Raw genomic sequence first — 23,227 nt, 5'->3', positions numbered from 1 at the left:
ATGCCCTCCTTTGGGATTTGCCAGTTGTCCTTTCTGATTATTTTCTGGAACAGAGCTTCAAGAACCCTTGCCTGGTCTATTTACTACTCCTGGTTTCTGTCTTTTCAGGTTTCTCCATCGCCAGCGGCTACAGAACCAACAAAACCCCGTCCTAAAAAAGGTTTGTTTGAAGATGTGATTGTGTTTCTTGGGCAGGTTGGTTTAAAGGTTTCTTCTGTAGTGTTTGCAGCTGTCTAGGAGGAAATAAATGTCCTCTGGGAAAAGGGGAGACTGTCTAGACTGTAATTTGCTGAGTACCAGTATTTTTCCAGGGTCTTTGTGAGCTCACTGCTGTTCCTGGCTGACTTGCCATAGCCACAGCCTGTATCATGTTTGCTTATAATCTGAGAGAGTGTTTATTTTATTGTGTACTTACTTGTGGGGCTGCTAATGAGTTTGATACTCATTTATCCTCTCAAATAGTAACAGGTTTGTTTTGGGTCTTCAGAATGATGTCTTGCTCTGGAAATAATTTTGGGAAGCAAACATTCCATCTTGTGGGGTTTTTTTATGTCACATGTTCCAATTTTTGAAGTAAAAGTGATATCTAATCAGGCAGGTTGTGAGTTTAATTATAGTTTATTTGCTTTTGCTTGTTTCTTTTTAATAATGAAAATGTGTTAATTCACTCAGTGCAAATTGTTGGTTTTGAAGTCTTGGTTGAATCTGAACTGGAACAGGTACAATTTCTGTTGTTGGTTCCAAATGTTTGACCAATTCCTGCTGTTTTTGAGGGATCTGGTAAATTCTTCAGCTTCTTCTTTTCTGCTTTCCCTCATTCCTGAGGCAGGATTTGTCCTGACACACACAAGGTGTTCCCTTCTCTGTGCACTGCTCCCCTTCCAGCCCAGCTGTGCTCACTGCAGAGCTTCTGTGCCTACCTGAGCTGAGCTTTTGGGGTGGTTTTTGATAGATTCTCCTTTCTTGAGTGCACAATTCAGACTTTAATTAGGAATATTTCCTCCCAGTGCCAGAAGCATTCCTCTTTTTGCCTTGCCTTTGCATTCAGGGACCCTCACTGGTGAGCACAGCCCTTTGGCCATTTTCTGCCCTGTCAGAGTATTCCTGATGGGGAATGGGATGGAGCCTGCCTTGGGATGATGCTGGTAGTAAAGAGGAGTTTGACTGGCAGCTGGGCACTGCAATGTCATTCTGCAATGACAGACTGGGTTCTTTGTCCTGCATGAAGGCCTTGGGAAGCTGGAAAAACCCCTTTGCTTTTGGGGAGCTCAGGCCAACCTTGCATAATCCCAATTCCTTTAGAATTCCAGCCCTTGAGCAGAGTGTGGATGTCCTGGAGATGGGGCTTGGCTCAGCACAAGCCCAGGCCTCTTTGGGAGCTTGCCCAGAGCTGAGAAGATGGCTGCTGCTTCAGGCCTGCAGGAAAGTAAAAATAACTCCCAAATTTACTTTTATCTTGACCCTCAACTCTTTCAGAGCAATGATTGCTCTAAAATGACTCTAAATTGGTTACTTTGAGGCAATTAGTCTGACTTCCATGGAGGCACTGATGGGCTCCCTGGTGAGCTATTTCATCTCTATCCTTTCCTATAAAGGTTATGACTCCCATCTCCTCCTCCATAACCCCCACCCTGCTCTGCCTCCTTGTGCAATCCCATTTATCCCAATGCCTCTGGATCTCCCTTTTACACTGACACAACCCTTGACTCCAAGTAAACCAGGATGATTTTTTAAAAAATCCTGTAGCCCGTGACTTTTGTAATTCTCTTTTCTGTCCTTTAAGGTAAATTGAGGCACCTCCAGGCCTGGCACACCTCGGGTCGCTCTGACTGAAATGCCTTCAAAGCCTTTGGGCTTTGCCATTTAATATTTGACTTCAGTGCAGCTGGGAAAGCTGATTTGAGCTGCCTGATCGTTAATCTCTGGGAAATGAGGGCAGCAAAAAGATTTGTACGTGGAGTGATGTAACAGTGTCCTCTGTGTGTGGGTGGGGGACTGGGGGCATGAAAAAGAGGAGGAGGGAGAACGAAAGGATGTTGGATATTTTTTGGTGGAATTTGGCAGGAAAGAGCAGCATCTATTTCCCATGACAGCTGTGGTTTTTTTAATAGAATATTTGTAGAACATCTTAATTAAATATTTCATCCCATTTTAGTTTGGCTGAGGAGAATTATGATAAACTTTAGGAGCCAGGCTACATCAGCGCTGTTTGAACAGAAAAGTGCTGCTAAACTTATTTTAAACTGGCATTTTAAACATTGAATGGCCACTTTCTGTTACAGCAAATTGCCATTTTATATTTGCATTGTGTTTTCAAGCAGGATAAAGCTTTAGTGTCAGTGTTTTCTGTGAAATGCAGAGACCATATGAACAGTTTGGTGTGGGTAAAATTCCTGCCCAAATAGAGCAATAATGGATGATGTGGTTGCACACAGGTGTAGCAGAGTGGGACCAAGCCATTAACCATCCCAGTGCTGCATTCAACCTGTCCAGCTTGTCTGTCTTTGTACTGGGCAGGAGTGAGGCATTAAATGTGTGTTTCTGAAAATGGAGTCTCAAATTTGCCAGAAATCATTGGAATGACAAAATACACACCTGAGGTTTGTAGCTTTAACAGAAGGCCACGTTTTCAGCAATGCAGGTTTGATACACTGAACCTGAATTTTGTAGCTTCCCCTCACTGTTCCTTGCTTTTCGTTGGATATATTGAACCTGAATTTTGGAGCTTCCCCTCACTGTTCCTTGTTTTCCATTGGATATATTGAACCTGAATTTTGGAGCTTCCCCTCACTGTTCCTTGTTTTCCATTGGATATATTGAACCTGAATTTTGTAGCTTCCCCTCACTGTTCCTTGCTTTCCATTGGATATATTGAATCTGAATTTTGTAGCTTCCCCTCACTGTTCCTTTCTTTCCATTGGATATATTGAACCTGAATTTTGGAGCTTCCCCTCACTGTTCCTTGTTTTCCACTGGATATATTGAATCTGAATTGAGGAGCTTCTCCTCACTATTTCCTGCTTTCCACTGGATATATTGAACCTGAATTTTGTAGCTTTCCCCTCACCGTTCCTTGCTTCCCACTGGATATATTGAACCTGAATTGAGGAGCTTCCCCTCCCTCTTCTTGCTTTCCTCCCATGATCCTGCCTGTGAGCCAAGAAAAGGTGGAACCTACAAGCAGAGTTTGTTTAGCAGCTGCATTGTTTGGCTCTTAGAAGGATAATGTTGAGTTTGGAGGTGGAATTTGTTCATGGAGTAGCTGATCCATCATGTGTGGCTGCCAAAGCCCTAAAGTTGGGATTTGGGAGGGTCTGGCCTGTGGGCAGGCCAGCCCTGAGGGAAGAGGATGAGTGTTCAGCAGGGTTCTGGAGCAGATGGGGTTGGTGGAATCAGGTCTGAAATCTCTCCATGCAATCATCTGAATTAACAGCATGGTGGAGGTGACTCCCTCCAAGTATCAGTGGCCACCTTTGGTGACAATTGTCCCTCAGCAGCTGACACAGGAGTGGCATTCATTATTTTGTCCTTTATCCCCTGTTGGGAGAGCTGCTCCCAAAATCAGTTCCCTTTGTAGCTCCATCCATAACTCTCCCTCTGTTGATCCCCAAGCAACTGAGGGTGGAATAAATAAATTCAAGCTCTGCTCCTTGAAGGGATAAGGAGTTAATGTCAGTGTGCTGAGGTGGGGTTTTAATCTTTCTCTTGCATTCTAAATTAATCAGATATTTTCCTATATGCTTTGCTGGTTTGAAATTGAGATAGGCTGTCTCCCATCTTCTCACTTTCTTTTTCCCACACAGGCAAATCAAATAATTTTATAGGATCTGATGGTACTGGAGTGGGGAATTGCTTTTACCAGCTTGTATTGTTGATTTTTATGGAACATAACTCAAATTTATTTCCCTTTATTGTGGAAAAAATGTTTAGAAAGTAAGTTCTGAGCTCGTGTTTATCTAATAACAGTTCAGAGGTTAATGGGACAATTTTAAATGCATTTGGATTTCTACACGAATATGAGACCTCAGACTTTCTGAGATGCACTGATGGTGTTTTAATGACAAGGTAGAATCCTAAACATGTACACAGTATAATAAACTCACTGAAGCAAAATTGATTTTGCTTGAATCACTGGGAAGAACTTGTCCTAAAAATCCATTAATCTGTCAAGAATGAGAATTCTGAATTGTCATCAACCAGCTCTACACTTACGACAGGAAGGGTCAGGTAAATAATTTTCAAAATGAAAACCCTGTAAAACTATTAGCAGACATCAAGTGTTCTCCTGGGCCTGGGCATTGGGGTATTTTTTGGGGTATGTTTTTTCTAGGGTTTGAAGGAAGGATTTATCTGTGACCTTTGGCAAAGTGCTCTGGCTTTTGTTGCTTTCCATTTATCAACCACAAGCTTGGCCTAATATCCAGTGACAGGTTTTGGATGCTGCAGGCTTTTGGTTAACAAAACATTTGGAGACATGAAATGAAAAGTATCATATAAATGGATATATTACAATGCACTGCTTGGCCTGTTGGGTGGTGGCTCTGGTTAGGAGGTGCCAATAAACAATCTCAAAATGTGGCTGTTAATAATGCTAATAAATAATAATTCAATAAATAATAATAAATAATGCTCAGATTATGCAGAAAGAGGTAAGTGGCTTTTGATGAGCTGTCCTGTCTCTCTCTGGGTGGCTCCTGCTTGTGCAGATGAACCAGTGGGGATCCCTCCTGCTCCTGCAGATGTTCTGAGGGATTCTGTGAGTATTTAATCTGAAGAGCAGGAACTCTCCACCCCGTGGAGTTGATTCCATGCACTTGCAGTGCTGATCATTTCTGAATTTCTGGTACAGTTTCTTAAATCAATATAAATCCATTCTTTGAGCTGGCTTCAAAGCTGCCTTTGAACTTGTAAGAGTGAGGCTGCCTGAGAAATCCAGATAAAAACAACCCCCTTGAGTTAAATTAATTAATACTTCTAAGTGTGTCAGAAAGAAAAGGCCTTAGTGGGAATGTCATGGTCGGAGGGAGCCAATCCAGCCCTTATCTCTCCATACCCATTCCCTTCCATTTGGCCACATGCAAGCCAAGATCTTTTAGTCCATTTGAACCCCCAACCTTGTGGGAAGAAATTGGTTCCTAAATAAGCTAGATTAGTTGGTAATTACATCATTGTTTTATGTAAGAGACTTGGGTACTTCCAGTGAGTGCAGTGTGTGATGCTCAGGATCTGATGCAGCTGCTAGTTTTGAGTAGTGAGATTAAAAAATGGATTATCATTTCTGGGTAATTAAATTCTATAATATCCTTCACTTCATCCTCTTCTCCCCAGAACAACAGCCCAGTAATCCCTGCACTGCAAAGAACTGGTAATATTTAAATTGGAATGTGCTAGCACAGCTCTGCCCTCTTGTGTGTGTATATTAATATCTATGCTGAGAGGAGCAGGGAATCCTTTGCAGGCAGCACAGCAGGGAACATTTTAGAGGCAATTTTTAGAACAGGTAAATTCATTTTTGAAGCTTCTTTGAAAGTCCTTGGTGCCAGGCAAGTGTCTTCTGATTTTGAAGCCAGCTGCTGCCTATTGCTTCACACCACAACAGAAACCTTCAGCTGCAGTTTGTTGGCATGCTGCATACAGATAAAATAGCATCTCCTGGTGGGAATTTAAAAATAATTCTGTAAAAATAGCAAGTGACAAATTTAGGAAGGGTGGGATTCATCTCTCTGCACTGAGACGTCTCTGATGCAGAGCAAGTCTCAGCAGATCACCCGTGTTCCATGTGTAGTCAGTGCAAAGGGCATCTGTGCCATTCCCTGACCTCATCCCACCTGTGCTGGGATGAATCCATCCCTTCCTAAGGATGCCTCTTCCTTGGAGACCAAGGCAACTCACTCACATCTTCATTTTCAGACACTTAAAGGAGATGCAGCTCACTCAAGAGTCAGAATTCCCAATGTCTGTGCAGCTGGAATTTGGGCATTTGAGTCTTTGGTGACAGAATCACCTGTTACACTTAGCCCAGCTCTCCAACAGCATCTGTGGCACAGGAATGACAGGACATGTTGAGCAAGGAGCAGCTCACTGAAGGTTTTTTGAATAAAAAATATCTCCATTCACTCCTTGCAGGGCTTGTCCCCTTCACTGCCAGCGCTTCCAGATGCATTACACACACTGCAAGTCCTGGGATTTTGTCACTGGTTTATTCATAATTCTCAATAATTTCATCCCCTGCCTGACTGTGATTCATTTTTATACTTCTAATTAGAAGGAGGCAGGGTGTGCTTCTGTGGCTGTGTAATTAAAGACTGTATCATTAGCACATTTGAGCAGTAGGGAAGAGTGAAGGTGCACAGCAAATGCTCATCCTGGGGTAGGCTGGGATTTCCCCCCTGGAAAACTTCATCTTGAGGCAATGAGGCTGGAAGAACTCAAAGTATAGGGTCTTGTGTAGGGAGTATTGAAATGTTTGCAAGACCAGCTTCTGTATTTTTTTGTGTAAATATATCTATGTTCTTATAATATTCCTTCAATGTAACATTCTTTGGCAGTGGATGAAGTGAGGACAGGTTCTAGGTGCTATTCCTTATGGAATGGGAAATTTCAAAGACTGATGTGGCTGGATTCTGGTCCTCTCCATGCTGGAATTTTATTTTGCTTTCTAAAGGAAAAGCTTTTCTTACAAATGCCTTACAACTATTTTAGTTTCAATTTTCATGTAAAATACCTCATGCTGTAGACAGAAAAAGACTAAGCATAGGAATTAAAGCCAGAGGAGGGATTAGAACTGGAAATCCCCAAACTACTTTGCTCCTGATGCTGGAATTAATGAGAAGCTGGTTATTTTGGGAATGCCTGCAGCCACTTTGTGGGGGAAATTTCTCTCATGCCAGTGTTGCTGTGGGAGGAGGTGGTGAGGAGCCAGCAGTATCTCAGACCACCTGTGCTGTTCATGAGGGATTTTATTGCCATGCCTTTGCCATGGTGTGCTCAGCTCCCCAAACCTGGGAACACACACCCAGAGAGGGCTCAGAGTGCACCTTGTCTACAAGAGCACAAGGCAGCAAGCAGGACATGGTTTAAACAGAGGAGAGTTGGGGTGTCAGGCCAGGACTTGGATCCTTGAGTATCTCCAGGTGTGGTGTCTGCATCCTCAGGGACTTGAGAACTGCCATATAAAGTAGCCTGGTTTTTGGTTTTTCCCCCTGTTTTTTGGTTTTCCTCTGTTCTGAGCACATCTCTGCTCAGCAGTCAGCACTGATGGTCAGAATTGGCTTGTGAAGAGCAAACAGACTTTCAATTCTCATTTTTCAGAAAAACCATGCTTTTTCAAATTTCTTTTTAAAGGTATTTGTTACTAAACCTCTCTCCAGTGTTGTTTGAATCAAATTTTAGACTTGAATTGAGCATTATCAGGCTTGATATAAACTTTTTATGGAGTGATGATCAGGATCATGTACTTGTGTTAAAGATGTGTGCAAATCTCATCCCCCCCAGATGGACTCAGGACTGCCCAGTGATATCTCAGCAGCTCCTGCTGCTATCAGAGATTTCCCAGTGACCAAACTGGTTCTGCCCTGGGATCCTCACTGTTACTGGGAGGTCCGGGGGGATGACAAGTGTGTGTTTATTTACAGATCATCCCACTTCACCTTCAGGTTGAACTTGAGCAGCATGTAGTAGAACACAATTAAATAAATCAATTCTATTTATATGGCAAGTTAATTGAATAATCAGGGTATTAATTTCATAAAGGAAACCATCTTTCTTTGGAGTAACTCAGAACTGTAAATGTCTTAAATCAGAAAAAAACCCACAAATCTTGAGTAAGCAACTCAATGAGATTTATGCAGTGCATAGTAGCAAGAGAGAATGCCCCTTCTTCCCCATGCCCTGGAGCATAAATCAGATTTAAGATACAATGTTGAAGTGTTTCATCTATCCCTGGCTAATTTTCCTGCAGGGGGAGGTGGAGAGTCAGAAATGTTGCTTTTTTTTGTTGTTTAAACCGCTGTTTTGCAGGCTCCTTCCATCTTTCCCTGCACCTCGTGGAGCTATTAAACCGTGGGAGGCAGCTCCGGGGATGAGTTACAGCTCCAGCCAGCACCGGGCTCTGTGTGATGAGTTTTATTAACCCCAGCTGACTGTAAATAACCTGCAGCCACACAGCTTTAGGGCTTGATTTAAAGGTGCTCCAGCAACAACTTGCAAACAGGAAAACACAGGGAAAAGGGATTAAACAGAGAATTGCTGCAGTGTAAAGCTGGTCCTTTTTTTCTTGTTGTTTATATCCATTTTAGAGGGATTTGTGCATACAGACACCTCTATTCTCACATATATTCCCTCACACGTGGTGAGTGAAATACAGCTCGTAGAGCCTCTTCTGAGTGCTGGGATTTGGGGTTATTTTTCATTATTACTGAGTTTTGAATACATTAACAGCTCCATTTTCAAACTCCAAGGATGGATCTGGGCGTAGGAAGAGCAATGTTCCTGTGCTAGTTTTCTTTCAAAGCTCTAATGTATTTATACTGCCACAGTCTCAGTAAGAGTCTGAGGAAGGAAGAGGATTTCTTGTCAAATTTGGCTCTGCTAGAAATTTGTAGGATGCTCTTCTCACACCGAGGCAGTCTGTTAGTTTTAAATCTTGATAAGAAGATTGATATTAGAGCTTACAAATGCTTTCTCTCCATTATCATACCTTGTTTCAGAAAATCCAATTCCCTGCAGAGCTGTTGGAGTGTGTGCCCTTTATTTTATTGTAATTTTTGCCCAGAAGATGCTCATTCCCTCCCTGACACTGGATTTCCAAATGGGAGTGGAATTTCTGGCGTTGGCAGCTTGTGGAGCTCAAGGCAAAAAGGAGACAGCACAGATGGGCTCATCCTCCCTGTCCATGTTTATTTAAATGGATAGGAGAGCACAGAGCTGTGTTTGGGCTCTAACCACAGCTATGGCTGCACCTTCCCCAGGCTCTGGGAGTGGCAGTGATGGTGATCCTGGCAGGAATGTCAGCACACACCACAGGAGGCTGGGCTGGGAGTGAGGATGGGGCTGGTGCTGCTCCCACACAATTCCATGTGCTGCCTCTCAGATGTGGATGCTGTCCTGCAGGGACAGCTGGGTTGTCTTTGTGCCATTGGGAGTTTGCCATTTAGGCAATGACCAGGATGACTTGGGAGTGGGGATTGAATGTCCAAACCCATCCAGTCCTGTTGTGTGTCCCAGTGAGCCTGGCCTGGTGATGGGAGCTGAAAACCTGCATCTCTCTTTGCCACAGCCCTGCTGCTGCTCTGACTTCTACAGAGCAAGGTGCTGTGGTTTGAAACTGCCAGAGGGCAGGGATGGATGGGATATTGGGAAGGAATTCCTGGCTGTGAGGGTGGGCAGGCCCTGGCACAGGGTGCCCAGAGCAGCTGTGGCTGCCCCTGCATCCCTGGAAGTGCCCAAGGCCAGGCTGGATGGGGCTTCAAGATTAAGATGGTTGTGGCTCTGGAGAGGTGTATAAATAATTTCCATTAATTCTTTCTGCATCTGAATAGAGCACAGAGCTGGCAATAATCCTTTACTTCCCACAGCCATTTTTGGGGGCATCAGATATGTTCTTGTGTCAAATTTAATAATGAATTTAGACATAGATATTGACTGTGAGGGTGGGCAGGCCCTGGCACAGGGTGCCCACAGCAGCTGTGGCTGCTCCTGGATCCCTGGCAGTGCCCAAGGCCAGGTTGGACAGGGCTTGGAGCAGCCTGGGACAGTGGGAGGTGTCTCTGCCCATGGCAGGGGAGTGGGACTTGATTATCTTTAAGGTCCTTCCAACCCAAGCCATCCTGGGATTCTGATTCACTTTATGATGTTCTTTTGTGCTTCTCCTGCCTCAATATCAAAATGTCACAATAGAGAATTGAGGCACTGCCTGGGTGTTTGTTAGTTTTGAAAATATCTCTGGTACCTTCCACAATGGATGCAGGCTGTGGCTCAGGAAGCTACGGCAGAATAAAAAAATTAAAAATGCTTCTATTTAACTGCCTTTGTAAAGCTTTTCTGTCCTCTCTTTGTGCTGTATGTTATGTGTGCTTTAGGTTATTGGGGATTTTGGGCCATAACAAGTTCTTCTTGTGACTCCTTGAGTCTTTTGCCCTTTTGCTGCTCTTGCTCAGGTTGGGTTCAGAGCTGGAAGGGGTGAACTGGGGCTTGGACCCTTTCCAATGATCTGGATTGGAAGGAGGGCTGGGCTCTGAACTGGTTTAGCAATCATTTCCCCCATGAAATCTCATAGGAGCTTCTGGGGCCTTTTTTCCCCCTCTTATTTTTACAGCAATTTAAAGCTCTTTTATTAAATCTAAACCTCACTGTTTGATAGTTCATCCCTAAGCTATAATTACCCAATATGAAGATGCAAGCACAAAATAATTACCTAGGGAGGTTTACACAAAAGGGAATAACTCATTATTATTTTTTTCCAGTCCTCTGAGAAAATCTATAAGAGGAGGAATAAAGGGAAGAGTGATGATAGAGCAGCACAGATACAAACCTGATGATCTTACTGTGATTCTGTCAGGGTTTCTGCTCCAGTGGCTTCCTTAAAGGAGCATTGTCAGAAAGAAAAATCACCTTGCTGGAAGTGGCTCGTGCAATCAATCACTGGCCAGCGAGGGGATCAGATGGATTCCCTTTTGAATTCAATCAAAACACACTTCAAAGGCATTTAATCATATTTTTGGTGGCTGACTCCCTGGCACAGGACTTTTGTAGTCCCACAAAAGAGAGGCTGAAAGACAATTATACAAGTTATAAACTCTTTTTGATGTAGATACCAAGTTCTTTGATGATTGTGTTTTCCTGGGCTGGCCTTTGGGCAGATTGATTTACAGCAAATAATGGCTTTTTGTTTCTTCACTGCTAGAAGGATCTAAACCACACTTTTCCAACCTGTGCAGTGCCTGGGATTATTGCTAGAGGTGACAAAGAAAAGTGTGTCTTCATCCAGCAGTGACATAGGAGAAAATCCTGAAGGTCCACATATTGAAGAAGGTGTTTTATTCCCTTTATCTGGAGCTAGAGACCCAAATTAACAGGCATTTGTATTTCCATTTTCTTCAGGAGAATGCAGTGACCCATTGCACTGTGACAGCCCTTATCAGCAGGCTGAGGGAGCAAACCTGAGGGAGATAAATCCACCAGGAGCAGGTATCCACTGCTTTGTGGGAAAGCAGGAATGCACATTAAGTGGTTGAGGCTCTGGAGAGGTGTATAAATAATTTCCATTAATTCTTTCTGCATCTGAATAGAGCACAGAGCCTGGTAACAATCCTTTACTTCCCACAGCCATTTTTGGGGGGATCAGATATGTTCCTGTGTCAAATTTAATAATGAATTTTGTCATAGATTTTGAAAAACATCAGAAATGTTGGTCTGCTTTCAATTTGCTTGTTTTAGGGAGAAAGAAGAAAAAAAGGGATTTGTGTCTCCTCAGTCAATTGTTGCTATTTCCAAATGAATTTTAGGAGCATAAAATCTCCCTGTTTCCCAATCACAGAGTTTTCCTCAGCTCACAGGTGCATCCCTGGGGAAGCAGAGCTGGTTTATCTGCAGATGTCAGCAGTGCTCACTCCTGGGGCTCACAGTGCCTTTTCATTTCTTCATTTTCTCTCCATCCCAGCACTTATAGGCAACTCCTTGGGTTTTCCCCTTCCCCTGTTGTTGTGCTCAGCCCTCAGTCTGATGTTCAGCATTTCTTCCTTCCCATCCCTGCTCCCAGCAGGCGTTTCCATGGTGTGGGAGTGGAGTACAACATCCTTCTTGTCTCATAAGTGTGAAAAAGCTCTTTCCTTCAGGAATTAAACAAGCAATCCTCCATCCCCTCTCTGGTGTGCTGGCATCTTATCTTAGCCCACAACACTGGTGTATATTTTAACCTTTAATGGCACTTTTTACCTTCCCAGTAAGGCATGAACAGATGGTTGGAGACCTGTGGGGTGTGTCTGGAGTTCTTTTGACTATTCCCCATTTCAGGCAGCTGCAGGATTTTCTAATTTGAGGCTGTATTAATAGGCACAAAATGGTGAAGGATACTTCAGTTAGTGGAATGTAGATGGGTACACAGAGTTTGCAGTGTCTGTCTTTAAATCTGTACTTACAGAAGAAGGTGGGAAGTGCCCAGGTGTGTCAGGTTTGGTGTTTTATGTCAGACAGTGGCACCAGGAGATGCCAGGCAGGAAGGGCACACGAGTCCAGCTGCTTTTACAGAATCCCAGGCTGGTTTGGGTTGGAAGGGACCTTAAACCCATCTGATCCCACCCCCTGCCACGGACAGAGACACCTTCCACTGGACCAGGGTGCTCCAAGCCCCATCCAGGCTGGCCTTGGACACTTCCGGGGATGGGACAGAGCATTTCCAGCACCCCCAGGTGCTGTGTGTCTGTCACACCCTGGCACTGGCAATAACCTGCACAGGGAAGTAATTACAGAGTGTCCGTGAATTTGGTAGCCCCTGAATGGGCTTCAGATGTGAAACATTGGAGTTTCAATCAGTTTGTGGCTATTTAGGCAGCCTCTTGGCTCTTCCCTTCATCCTCTCACTCTAAGAAGGACAAATGGGAAACATAAAGCTATCAGAAATCAATTAATCTGATCTGGGAACATGCTTATTAAAATGCTTTACTTACAAAGATCTGGACACTCCACAGCAGAGCAGAATTTGGGAATGTGTGGATCCCTGATCTGTGCATTTCTGTGAGCTTAGCCTGTTTGCATTACTCTTTTGTTTGGATTACTCTTTTGTGTGTTTGGATTACTTTTTTGTTTGGACTGCAAGCTTTCTATTTGTTTTAGGGTAGTTGAACCTTCTTTAGGAGCTATTTGACCTTAAATTGGTAGTGTGCACATTTAATTCTCAGCTCTAATATAAATCTAGATGGATATTCTGGAATTTAAGAAAGAAAAACCAAGAAAATGAGAAAGGCTTTGTGAAATGTTTTCCAAATTCAACAGCTGAACGATGTTGGATTTAGAAGCTCTAAGTGAAACTGGACTTGATGTGGATTATGGGGGGAGAGCCTGGTGTGCTCTGGAAACCAAGAAAATGAGAATGGCTTTGTGAAATGTTTTCCCTAAAGGATGTTGGATTTAGGAGCTCTAAATGAAACTGAAGTTGATGTGGGTTATGGGGGAGAGCCTGGTGTGCTCCAGAACCCAAGAAAATGAGAATGGCTTTGTGAAATATTTTCCAAATTCAAAACCTAAAGGGTGTTGGATTTAGGAGCTCTAAATGAAGCTGGACTTGATGTGGATTATGGGGGGAGAGCCTGGTGTTCTCCAGAAACCAAGAAAATGAGAATGACTTTGTGAAATGTTTTCCCTAAAGGATGTTGGATTTAGGAGCTCTAACTGAAACTGGACTTGATGTGGGTTATGAGGAAGAGCCTGGTGTGCTCCAGAAGCAATTAAAGCTCAGCCATTCCAAAAGATAATTACATTTGGCACCAGCCCTTCCCCCTGCAGGGTTTCTTCTTCCTCACCTCTGATGGCAAAGGGCCCCTGGGCTCCCCAGTGTCACCTTCTGCTCTGTGCTGCTGGAGCCGGGCCAGCGTGTCCGGGGGTGCCTCTGCTCCCTCCAAAGGGCTGCAGGAGGTGTCCCTGTGCTGTGTCCCTGTGCTGTGTCCCTGTGCTGCAGGAGGTGTCCCTGTGCTGTGTCCCTGTGCTGTGTCCCTGTGCTGCAGGATGTGTCCCTGTGCTGTGTCCCTGTGCAGTGTCCCTGTGCTGTGTCCCTGTGCTGCAGGAGGTGTCCCTGTGCTGTGTCCCTGTGCTGCAGGAGGTGTCCCTGTGCTGTGTCCCTGTGCGGTGTCCCTGTGCTGCAGGATGTGTCCCTGTGCTGTGTCCCTGTGCTGTGTCCCTGTGCTGTGTCCCTGTGCTGTGTCCCTGTGCTGCAGGATGTGTCCCTGTGCAGTGTCCCTGTGCTGTGTCCCTGTGCTGCAGGAGGTGTCCCTGTGCTGTGTCCCTGTGCTGTGTCCCTGTGCTGTGTCCCTGTGCTGTGTCCCCCCAGCCCTGCCCCAGCCCTCGCCTGCCTTTGCCTCTGCGCTCGCTCGTGTCACAATATTGACTTGCAAACACGGAGCTTTTGGGCCAGTTGCTATGGTTACCCCTCAGAATGGAGACTCCAGTCCCAGGCAATACATTCTCAGCCTTAATGAAATGCACAGCAGTGTGTTCAGCTTGTAAACCCGACGTGGATATCGCTAAGCAACATCCATCCGTGATTTGCCATAATTACTGCTGCCAGCTCTGCACCATTGAAATGCTGGAGCACAGGGCTTCCTCCTCCTCTGCATCAAATGTTTTTCTGCAGTAGCTTCAGTCTCTCAGACCTGTGATGTTTCCTAGTCCCTTCACAGATTCAGTGAACTCAGTTTGACCTTTTGAAATTATTCACACCTTCAGACCCCATCTCTCCAATCTCTTTTTGTGTTTATCTACTGTTTCCTGCTCATTCAGTCCCAGAAATTCATCTTAAAGACCTTTGATTCTTTTGCCCTAGATTCAAAATGTGAATCCAACTAATTTCCTCTTGTGTATTTGAAAAGATGCAATTCCTCCAACCAGTGTTGAATTAAAATGCCTGTGTGGAGCTGTTTACTCCAGGATCTGCTCCAGGAGGAGCTGATGCCTCAAGTCTTTTAGAATCCCAGACTGGTTTGAGTTGGAAGGGACCTTAAAACCCATCTTGTTCCAACCCTGTGCTGTGGGCAGGGGCACCTCCCAGTAGACCACCTTCCAGGAGGTGGAAGTTTTCAGCTTAGAGCTTTTATTTAGTGTCTATCCTGAACAAGGTGTTTTATCCATGAATTTAAGAAGTAGAATAAAACCAGACCCTGTTTAGAAGTCCACACTCCAGCCTTCAAGTCAAATCATTAATTGCAATTGCAGTTCTTGAATTCCTTGCCTTGTGCAGGCAGTTGGGGTGGTTGGGACTGTCTCTCCCAGATTCTCTGCTGCTCAGTCTGATTCCTTGTTCTGTGAATATTTTCTCTGTACAGCCCCAGAGCTGCCAATCCTAGAGAGGAAGAACTGGTTGATTTATCTGCTCTACGTCCGCAGAGACTATGAGGAGTGTAAGGTAAGAGCTGCCTCCAGAATGTGGGGATTATTTCACTGATGTCATGACAAAACAGTTTTCTTGACAGTTTCCCAACCACTCTCTGTCCTGACTTCTTGTGGAATAAGGGGATCAAGAGAAAACACGAGCAAAATGACTTCAGTGGTCTCCAGTCCTTGGCTGCCTTCAGGATCTGAGGATGCAGCTCTCTGGAGCAGTCTGGGAGCTCAGGATGTCACTGGGAGGGGAAAATGGAACAAACTGCAGACCTCTGTTGTTCCAAGTGATGGATAGGGTTTTCCAAACTGATAATAACACAGTTCCACAGTGCAGGTTTCTTTATGGTACTACAGGGACGCTATGAAAACACTTCAGTTGAGGGAAACATTACTACCAAGTGTAAATAAAAAACATCCTGGTTACTCTTGAGCAAAATTCTTTCATTTTACACATGGTCCGTGGCATGCTGTAATTCATCTTGGGCTTGGTGAGCAGCTTAGAGCTGGTTGTCTGGAATTAGAATGGTAAGTGGACTAAGAAAATGGCAATTTTTATTTAACAGAGTGTTTTTCTGATAAAATGAGCGCAAGAAGATGATGCACCCATGGGCAGGAGGAGGGGACAAGAGTTGCCATTCTGTTCTGGCATGTGCAGCAAAGATCTGAAAAGTCTTTTTGGTTTCTGAAACACCAGGTTGGTCAGGACTTGCCTCTGCTGGAGAGACCTTCGAGGTGCTTAGGAAATGGGCAGGCTGGAGGAATTTCATTTAGCTCTTAATTAACAAAGCCAGGGAGTTGTATCATTACAGTAATTTCCTCTCAGATCTTGGTTTGCATAGGTAGAAACACAAGCTGGACTTGCCCTCAAACCAGAAAATTGTTTCTCCTTTTTTGTGGTCTGACTGGAGTTTCTTGGTGTGATTCTGTGTGTTGATTGTTTCTGTGATGGGATGTGGAATCACAGAGTACAGAAAAGAAAAATATGTGCAGTTCAGGAAAGCAGAGAAAATAACAAATGGATGATGTAAAGGCAACACTGATGTCTCCATGTCTTCATCAGTCATGGAAGCAAGGAAATAGCAGGGGAAAATCGAGAGAAGACAGCTAATAAATACTCCTCTGCTTGGCAGGCCAGCTTTCCTTTTCTCAGAGCTCACAAAAAAGTGATTTTGCAGTAAAACTGGAAGATTCCAGGATGGCTTGGGTGTTGTTAAAATCCATCAGTTTAGTCTGAGTAAGAAACAAATGACCTGTTGTGTTCATTAATTTTGGTCTTTCCCGCTCAGTGCTTTGAAATGTTCCCTCTCTAACAGAGTTTAAAATCTCCCATAGTTTTCAATGAACTAAAAGGCCATTAAAAACTGTTTATTTACTGACATCAACTCCCCAAAGTGAAGGCATTAAAATGATTTTGACCCTTTCAATGCTGCTTGAGCAAAGGCAGCCAGGCAGACATCCCTGAGAGTCTGCAGCTGCAGCATCCCCTGGGATGACACAGAGACTGCTTGGTCTCCTGCCAGTTGTGTCTAAATTCTGTCATCAGCACCTTAAATAAACTTGGGGGAAGAAATCTGGGATTTGAGATCATATTCCTCAGCTGAGGGCCTTTTGCTGTGGGACTTTTTAGGGTTTATAGAATTAATCAGATTTCTCTAAAAGATAGCTCTCTATTGCCCTCTCTTGCTCTGAGAATCCAGGTTTATGTAGATGGAACAATCCAGAGTATGTGAATTGAGGACATGTTGGTTATTTCTGAGTACAGTGGTTTATAATCATGCACTTTGTAAAGAGTTACATAGATAAATTAGCAGGTACAGGTGAGAGAAGAGCAGCTCAGGCCTGTTCTTCCTTTTCCTTCAATAAGAACTTTCCTCCTCAATGGTAACTTCTCAATTAATATCTTCTCAAGAATAACTTTCTCAGTAATAGTTTTTCTCCCATGTGCTGTATTTGAGGTTCAATTTTCAGGTCCTTCACTTCTGTTCCTCTCAGAGGCAGGGGCTGCTGGTACTGGCCATACACATCTGAAATGCCAGATAAGCACCAGGTGACTCAGAAATTACTCTTACCCCTGTGTTCTTCCACTTCTGCACAAAAGGGGAGTCTCAGAGCAGAAATTATGCTCTTGATTCCAAAGGATGTGACTATGGAATATATCCAGACTGCAGCCACCCCACCCCAAACTGGGAGCTGTGTGGATAAAGCCAGAAAGAATTTACATTTTCATCAGGTTTTTTTTTCCCTGTTCACTCCTCATTTGTTCTTTTGGCTTTCATTCAGTCAGCTGCACTTGCTCCAGTTCAATTTATTTCTTCACAAAGGGCCTGGAGTAGATACCCTTATCAGCAGAGGATGCTTTGAGAGATGCCTCCTGGTGTTTTCCCCAGGTAGTACCTAATTATCTTTGGGAATAGGAATGAACAGAGCAATACTGAAAGGGCCACAGTGTTCCTGGCACAGAGCTCTGTTGTGTGCACTGTGTGGTTGTCCCAGTCGTGGTCCAGTGCCCTTGTTAGAGCTGGGGTTGTGGTTTTTGTGACTGGAACCAAATCTCTGGAATCAACTTTGTTAAATTGATGTGAGCTTACAATTTTGTCCTTCCAGGCTGTCATCAAAGAGCAGCTCCAGGAGTCCCAAGGGCTCTGTGAATATGCTGTTTATGTCCAAGGTATGTATGAAAATTTTTTTGCTAAAGCAGGTCACCCCTGATTTGAGATACAGAGAACAATGCAGGGGGTAGGTGAGGGAAACATAGAATTTCCCCCATCTATGGAATTTCCCCACCCTATGTTCTCATGGAACATAGGGAAAGAATACAATTTTTCCCCTCTGCTTACTCCATTTAATATTGAAATTAGGAATTTTCACATGAAATGGGCAGATTAAATTTCCTGTTTTCTCTCTATTTGCCATCAGTTCTTTGGGTTATGGGTTCCAGGCCTTCAGTGTGTTGCTGTGTGTTTGATTCTGTTACAGATGCATGTTTCCTGTTTGTTACCCACCCCAGGTGATCATTGTCTCACTCCTTGCTCTAAGGATGGCATTCCTCTTCCTGCCCTGCCCTCTGGCACCTAAAAAATGGCTCCCAAAATGTGACATTGCAATTCCAAATGCCATGATGGGGGACAGTGGAGATTTGCTGGCAGGGACATGCTGCATCCTGGAGAGGCTGGGCAGGGGAGAAATCCAGATTGCATCTGTACATGATTTAAAGCTTAAAGCTTTTGTTCTGAGCCCTGAATTTCCCCAGGCACACAGAGTCCTGCCCTCAGACACAAAACTGTGGATGCTGCAGGAGGGACAAACACCAGAGGAGCACTGATGTGATAGATGTGTGCTCCCCCTTCTTTCCCTGCTGTCTGAGGCACGTTTTTCCTGCTGAGAATGGATTCATTTGCCTGCTCTGTGTTGTTTTACAGCTTTGATATTTCGCTTGGAGGGGAGAATTCAAGAATCTCTTGAACTTTTCCAGACATGTTCCATTCTGAACCCTCGAAGTGCTGACAACCTCAAGCAGGTGGCACGATCCCTGTGAGTGGTGTTTTATTTGTTGTTTCTCTTGGCTGTGCCACCCAGGACCTTCCATGCTTTGTTTTTCTCTCAGGCTGCTTAATTCCAGACATGTTTCCTCCTTATCAACACTTGGCTTGGCTTCCAGAAGCGTGGGTTGTTCTTTAAGCAGAATCTGTGTTATCTGCCTGGCTGCTCTTGTATTTTCTCTTTCTTTGGGCTTCAGGCAGAAAGGTGATCCTGATTTCAAGGTCCAGAGCTACAGGTGCTGACCTGACCCTACAGATCCTTTTCTGCTGCTGAAGGTTGTGTCAGGGCACCTGTCTCTTTCCTTGGAGACAAAACAGGTTGCAGAGCCTGGGCATTCATTCCTTACATCCCCACTAGTGTCAGGATGGATGACCTTGGTCCCCAGAGGGAGCAGTGCTGAGATTGTAAACTTCTCCTGCAGATTTCTGGAGATACAGCAAATAAGATAATTTCTCACTGGCAAAGGTGATAGTGACTGCACAGCAGGGTCTGAAAACAGGAAAGACATAAGAATTGCAATCCTTTTGCAGGTTTCTCCTGGGGAAGCATAAGGCTGCCATTGAAGTATACAATGAAGCAGCAAAACTCGATGAGAAGGACTGGGTGAGTGTTCAGGGGGTTGCAGATCTTTGTAATAGCTGCAAACTTGTCCCAAACCATGGTGAGCTCACACTGCCTGTGGTCTGAGCTTGGTTTGGATCACAGGAAGCAAATCCCATGCCTTGGGGCAAATCCCTGGCTTGGGGCACAGAGAATTGAGCAGTGTGTTGGAACTTGGCCAAGGATCAATTTTAACATAACCACATCTGTGCTTTAAGGGAAATATGGGGAGAGTTTGGAAACCTCAGGTATTAAAACTTGCTTGAGTAATTGGGAAAGCTTTTGTAATGCAAAACATCACTGAAAATACAGAAGCAGTGATTAAATGAGCTCTTCTGAATAAAAAGACAAAAAGAGAGGAAGAGCATTGCAAAGGGAAAGGTGTGACAGTGGGTGAGGGAGAGGCCATGCCTTGCAGCTTCTGCAGGTGCCTGTTTTGCCTGCAGAAGTGTTTTAAAGTAGGCTTGCAATGTGTGAACTCATTCCTTTGTTTGTCAGTACATCCAAAATTCAGGATACAAGGATAGCTTTGGTGTTATTCAAATTCCCCTGTGCCAGACAACTCAGAAACCTTTTGTATCACAAGTCTTTTTTCCACCTGCATCTCCAATACTTGGCATGCTTGTAACCCTATTTACAACCCAGCAGGCAGATGCCAGTGGGTATTTTGATTAGTTATTCCCCATTCCTGGCTCAGCACTGGAAGCAGAATCAGACTCTGCTCTTCCCTCATTCTGCAGTCTGCAGCAGCCTGGAGTCACTGATTCAGTTCTGCACAGCTGGAGAGGCTGCATGGAGGAAAACAGGTTGATGGGGAAGTGAGAGAGTTTCCAAAGGTCAAGGCTGTCTAAGCTGATGAATCAGTGAAATGCTCACCAGAATAAAATAAGAAACTGGGAGAACCTTGCTTTTCTCAAATTGGGAAGGTGCCTTGTGTGTTAAACTGTGGGTGAGGAGTTAGGGGCAGGGATGCTCCCTACAGACCAGAGTGTTTAGGATCCCTAAGGGATCTCCCTACCCAGTGCAAAATTGTTTAGGATACCAGAGGGATATCAGATATTCCAGTGCTCAAGTTGTGTTTTGGAAAATGAGGCACATCTTCCAGTTTTGTCCAGCTGGGTTGGACACTGTGCATATCCTACTGATGTACAGCCAAACTGAGTCACCCATGAGGGCAGCAAGTTTTACAGGGTGGCACCACAATGAAGAAACCAGTCTGTGCTCCTTGTTCTCTGAAAACAAAATGTCTGATGTCTCAAAAGAGCTTTGTCATTTCTGTGGTTTTTGTCTCAGAGGACTGTAATGTTTTGTGTACAACCCCACTTAAGCTCTGTAGGTGCCTGAAGTAACTGGAATTTATAGGTTTCCTTGCTCTGAAAAGCAAGAACAGTGTGGGCAGTCAGGGCTCTCCTCCTCTGGGTCAGAGTTGTCAGATTTTATTTCATTCCTTGTGCTGATTTGGCTTTTTTTCGTGCAGGAGATCAGCCACAACCTGGGTGTGTGCTACATGTACCTGAAACACTTCAACAAGGTAATGTCAGTGGGATGCAAGGAAGCATCCCAGAAATTTCACTCTCTTTGATAGCTTGAAATGGATCATTTGCAGCAAGAGGCTTCAAGAAAGTTTTTTGCTTCAGTGTTTTGTTTTTGGGAGTAAAGGTTTGTGAGCTGTCTCTGTTCCCATTTGTGTGTTGAATTTCTTTGAGTCAGCTGCAAGTCATTGAGGTTGCGTAAAGGGAGATCACCCTGTGGCAGGGCCAGAGGCTTTTTCTGAAATCTAAGATTTTTCAGAGAACATTTTTGGTTTTAAAGGGAATGTTTGAGAAACCTCAAACTAGACAGAAAATGGGCTGTGCTCCAATAAGAGCTGCTTCTGTGTCTGAGCCCTTTAAAGGCAGACCCAGGAACACTGCTGGCTTTGTAGGAGCAGCAATCCAGCTCCATCCTCTTGAAGCAAGAGAAGGGTGATGGTAAAACCCCAAACCATTTCCCCAGCTCAGACTGATGCATCTCATTTTCCTGCAGGAAACCTCAGCTCCCTGGGTCTGGCAGGACTCAGAGGGAAGGAGTTATGGGGTTGTTTGCTGGGGGTGCAGCAGCTCCTTTTTTCCTCCAAGGGAAGGTTTTGCTCCTGTGCCTGAAGCTCCTTTTGAACTACACCTGCAGTTAGTACAGGAGTTTTGGAGGTTGAAATGCAGTTTTATTCCCAGGTCTGAGTGTGCCAATCCCAGTTCCTCACTTAACCATTCCCTGAGTGCTGGTGGTGAGCACTGAGCTGTCTCTGATCCAGCTGCTCTAAGGGAAAAACAGCATTTAGACCCTTTTTGTTCCAAATTTAGCCCAGCCCCTCCCTGCTGCTCTTGCTGGTGGGTGCTGGTGGGTGTTCCTTGCAGCAAAGCCCAGCTGTGCTCCCTGTTTGAGGCATCCCTGTGCAAAAACAGCCTGGGAGTGTGGGTTCACACTTGGGATTTGTTGTCTGCACTAACACCTTCCAAACTGGGACCTGCTCACACCTCCCCTGAGATTTTCACTTCCCCACTGCTGGAAAAAGCATTTTAAGGAAGAACAAGCTGCAAAGTATCAGTTCAGCCAACAAATCCAGAGCGTCCCTCAAGCCAAACAAACTCAAATCCAGGAGCAGACCCGTGCTCATCTCCTTGGGAGGCAAATGCCTCCTGCTTGGCTTGAAGGTGATGCCTTTTACTGCCCCTAAAAGCAGGTGGCTGCTGGTGCAGAGCTTGTTCCAAGGATTAGCTGGGCTGGGGTTTGTGTTCTCCAGGTGCAGGGGATGTTTGTTGGCTGTTCTCCTTCCCTGGTTGTTGGGGATTACTCATGGCTGTTGCTTTGCTGAGGGCTCTGGAATAATTTATTATTTCTTTCTTCTCTGTGGTTGTATTTTTAGGCACGAGACCAGCTCAACCATGCCCTGGAGCTCAACAGACACGACCTGACCTACATGATGCTGGGCAAAATTCACCTTTTGGAGGGGGAGATGGATAAAGCCATTGAAGTATATAAGAAAGCTGTAGAGTAAGAAATATCCCTTTTTTTCCATCTGCCCATTCCCATCCTATGCCAGGAGAAAATTGATTGGTGTCCCAGATCTGAATTGAGGCCATGATTAAAAAGCTAATGGTAATTACAGGGGCTCTGAGCAGAGCTGGCACTTCCAAGCACTTCAGCTGTCTCTGCTCCTGCTGCCAGTGTGGCAGGGAACAAGGGAGCTCTTGGAAGGGCTGCCAGAAAAAATTGGAATAACAAATGCATGGAGATGCCTGGGAGCAAAGTGATCCAAAACTGACTTCATCCATGCCAAAGGTTTATCTGCCAAAACAATGTAACCCTGACTGCCCCCCCAAAATCCCTGCCTGGGGTCACTTGCTGCTTTCCCTCAGAGCAGTTTGTGGCTGAGGGAGATGTGCTGGGCACAGGGAGCTTCTCCCACCCCATCACTGCTCCTCAGTGCCCACCTATCCCTGTTTTAGGGCATTCCCACACCTTGCCAGTGCTTTCAAATGCAGCTTTGCCATGGAGGCCAGCACTGGAAAGAAAATCAGGAGTGTGTTGGGAGGCAGGGGGTGTTGATGCAGTGTTTCCTTACATGTCTGCCCTCACTGCTGCCTGAGGGTAGGTGGGGCTGGGCAGGCTTTTGGACTAATCTAGAATGTTTATTACATAAATAATCCTTGCTAAGCATCTTACCAGGTTTATATTCTTATCCTGGTGCTCCCCTGCCCTCCTTTCTTCTTCATTCCTGTTTATTCCTGGGGTTTTTTTGTTCTCATCTGCCTATGACATTTTTCTTGCTGTTTCCAGCTCCAGGACACTCTGTTATTCCTTGTATTCCACCAGGCACAGGTGGTTTTGTTGTGGTTGAAGTTTAGAGGTGCCACTGTGAGTGTGCAGATCAGATTAAGTCTTGCTAGCAGGGAATTAAAAACTGACTCCTGTTGGGGTGAATGAGACCACAAATTGTGTCTCTCTCTGCTTTGTCCTT

At 44.7% G+C, this 23,227-nt stretch overlaps 1 protein-coding gene across 2 annotated transcripts in view; it reads left to right on the top strand.

Annotated features, from left to right (window-relative positions):
* BBS4 (Bardet-Biedl syndrome 4) overlaps nucleotides 1-23,227 on the top strand; it is a 35,463-nt gene continuing 12,236 nt past the window's right edge. The window contains exons 1-7 of one of the 2 annotated variants that reach the window (XM_059481936.1): nucleotides 1-160; nucleotides 15,033-15,112; nucleotides 17,695-17,758; nucleotides 18,510-18,621; nucleotides 19,161-19,233; nucleotides 20,708-20,761; nucleotides 22,133-22,260. In XM_059481936.1, coding sequence (XP_059337919.1) covers nucleotides 1-160; nucleotides 15,033-15,112; nucleotides 17,695-17,758; nucleotides 18,510-18,621; nucleotides 19,161-19,233; nucleotides 20,708-20,761; nucleotides 22,133-22,260 — 671 coding nt within the window. The remainder of the gene's footprint in view (nucleotides 161-15,032; nucleotides 15,113-17,694; nucleotides 17,759-18,509; nucleotides 18,622-19,160; nucleotides 19,234-20,707; nucleotides 20,762-22,132; nucleotides 22,261-23,227) is intronic. The other variant, XM_059481937.1, reaches the window with a different exon arrangement.

The sequence above is a fragment of the Ammospiza nelsoni genome, chromosome 14 (genome assembly GCF_027579445.1).
Source record: "Ammospiza nelsoni isolate bAmmNel1 chromosome 14, bAmmNel1.pri, whole genome shotgun sequence".
NCBI classification, from domain to species: Eukaryota; Metazoa; Chordata; class Aves; order Passeriformes; family Passerellidae; genus Ammospiza; species Ammospiza nelsoni.
This window is presented reverse-complemented; position numbering and strand designations above follow the sequence as displayed.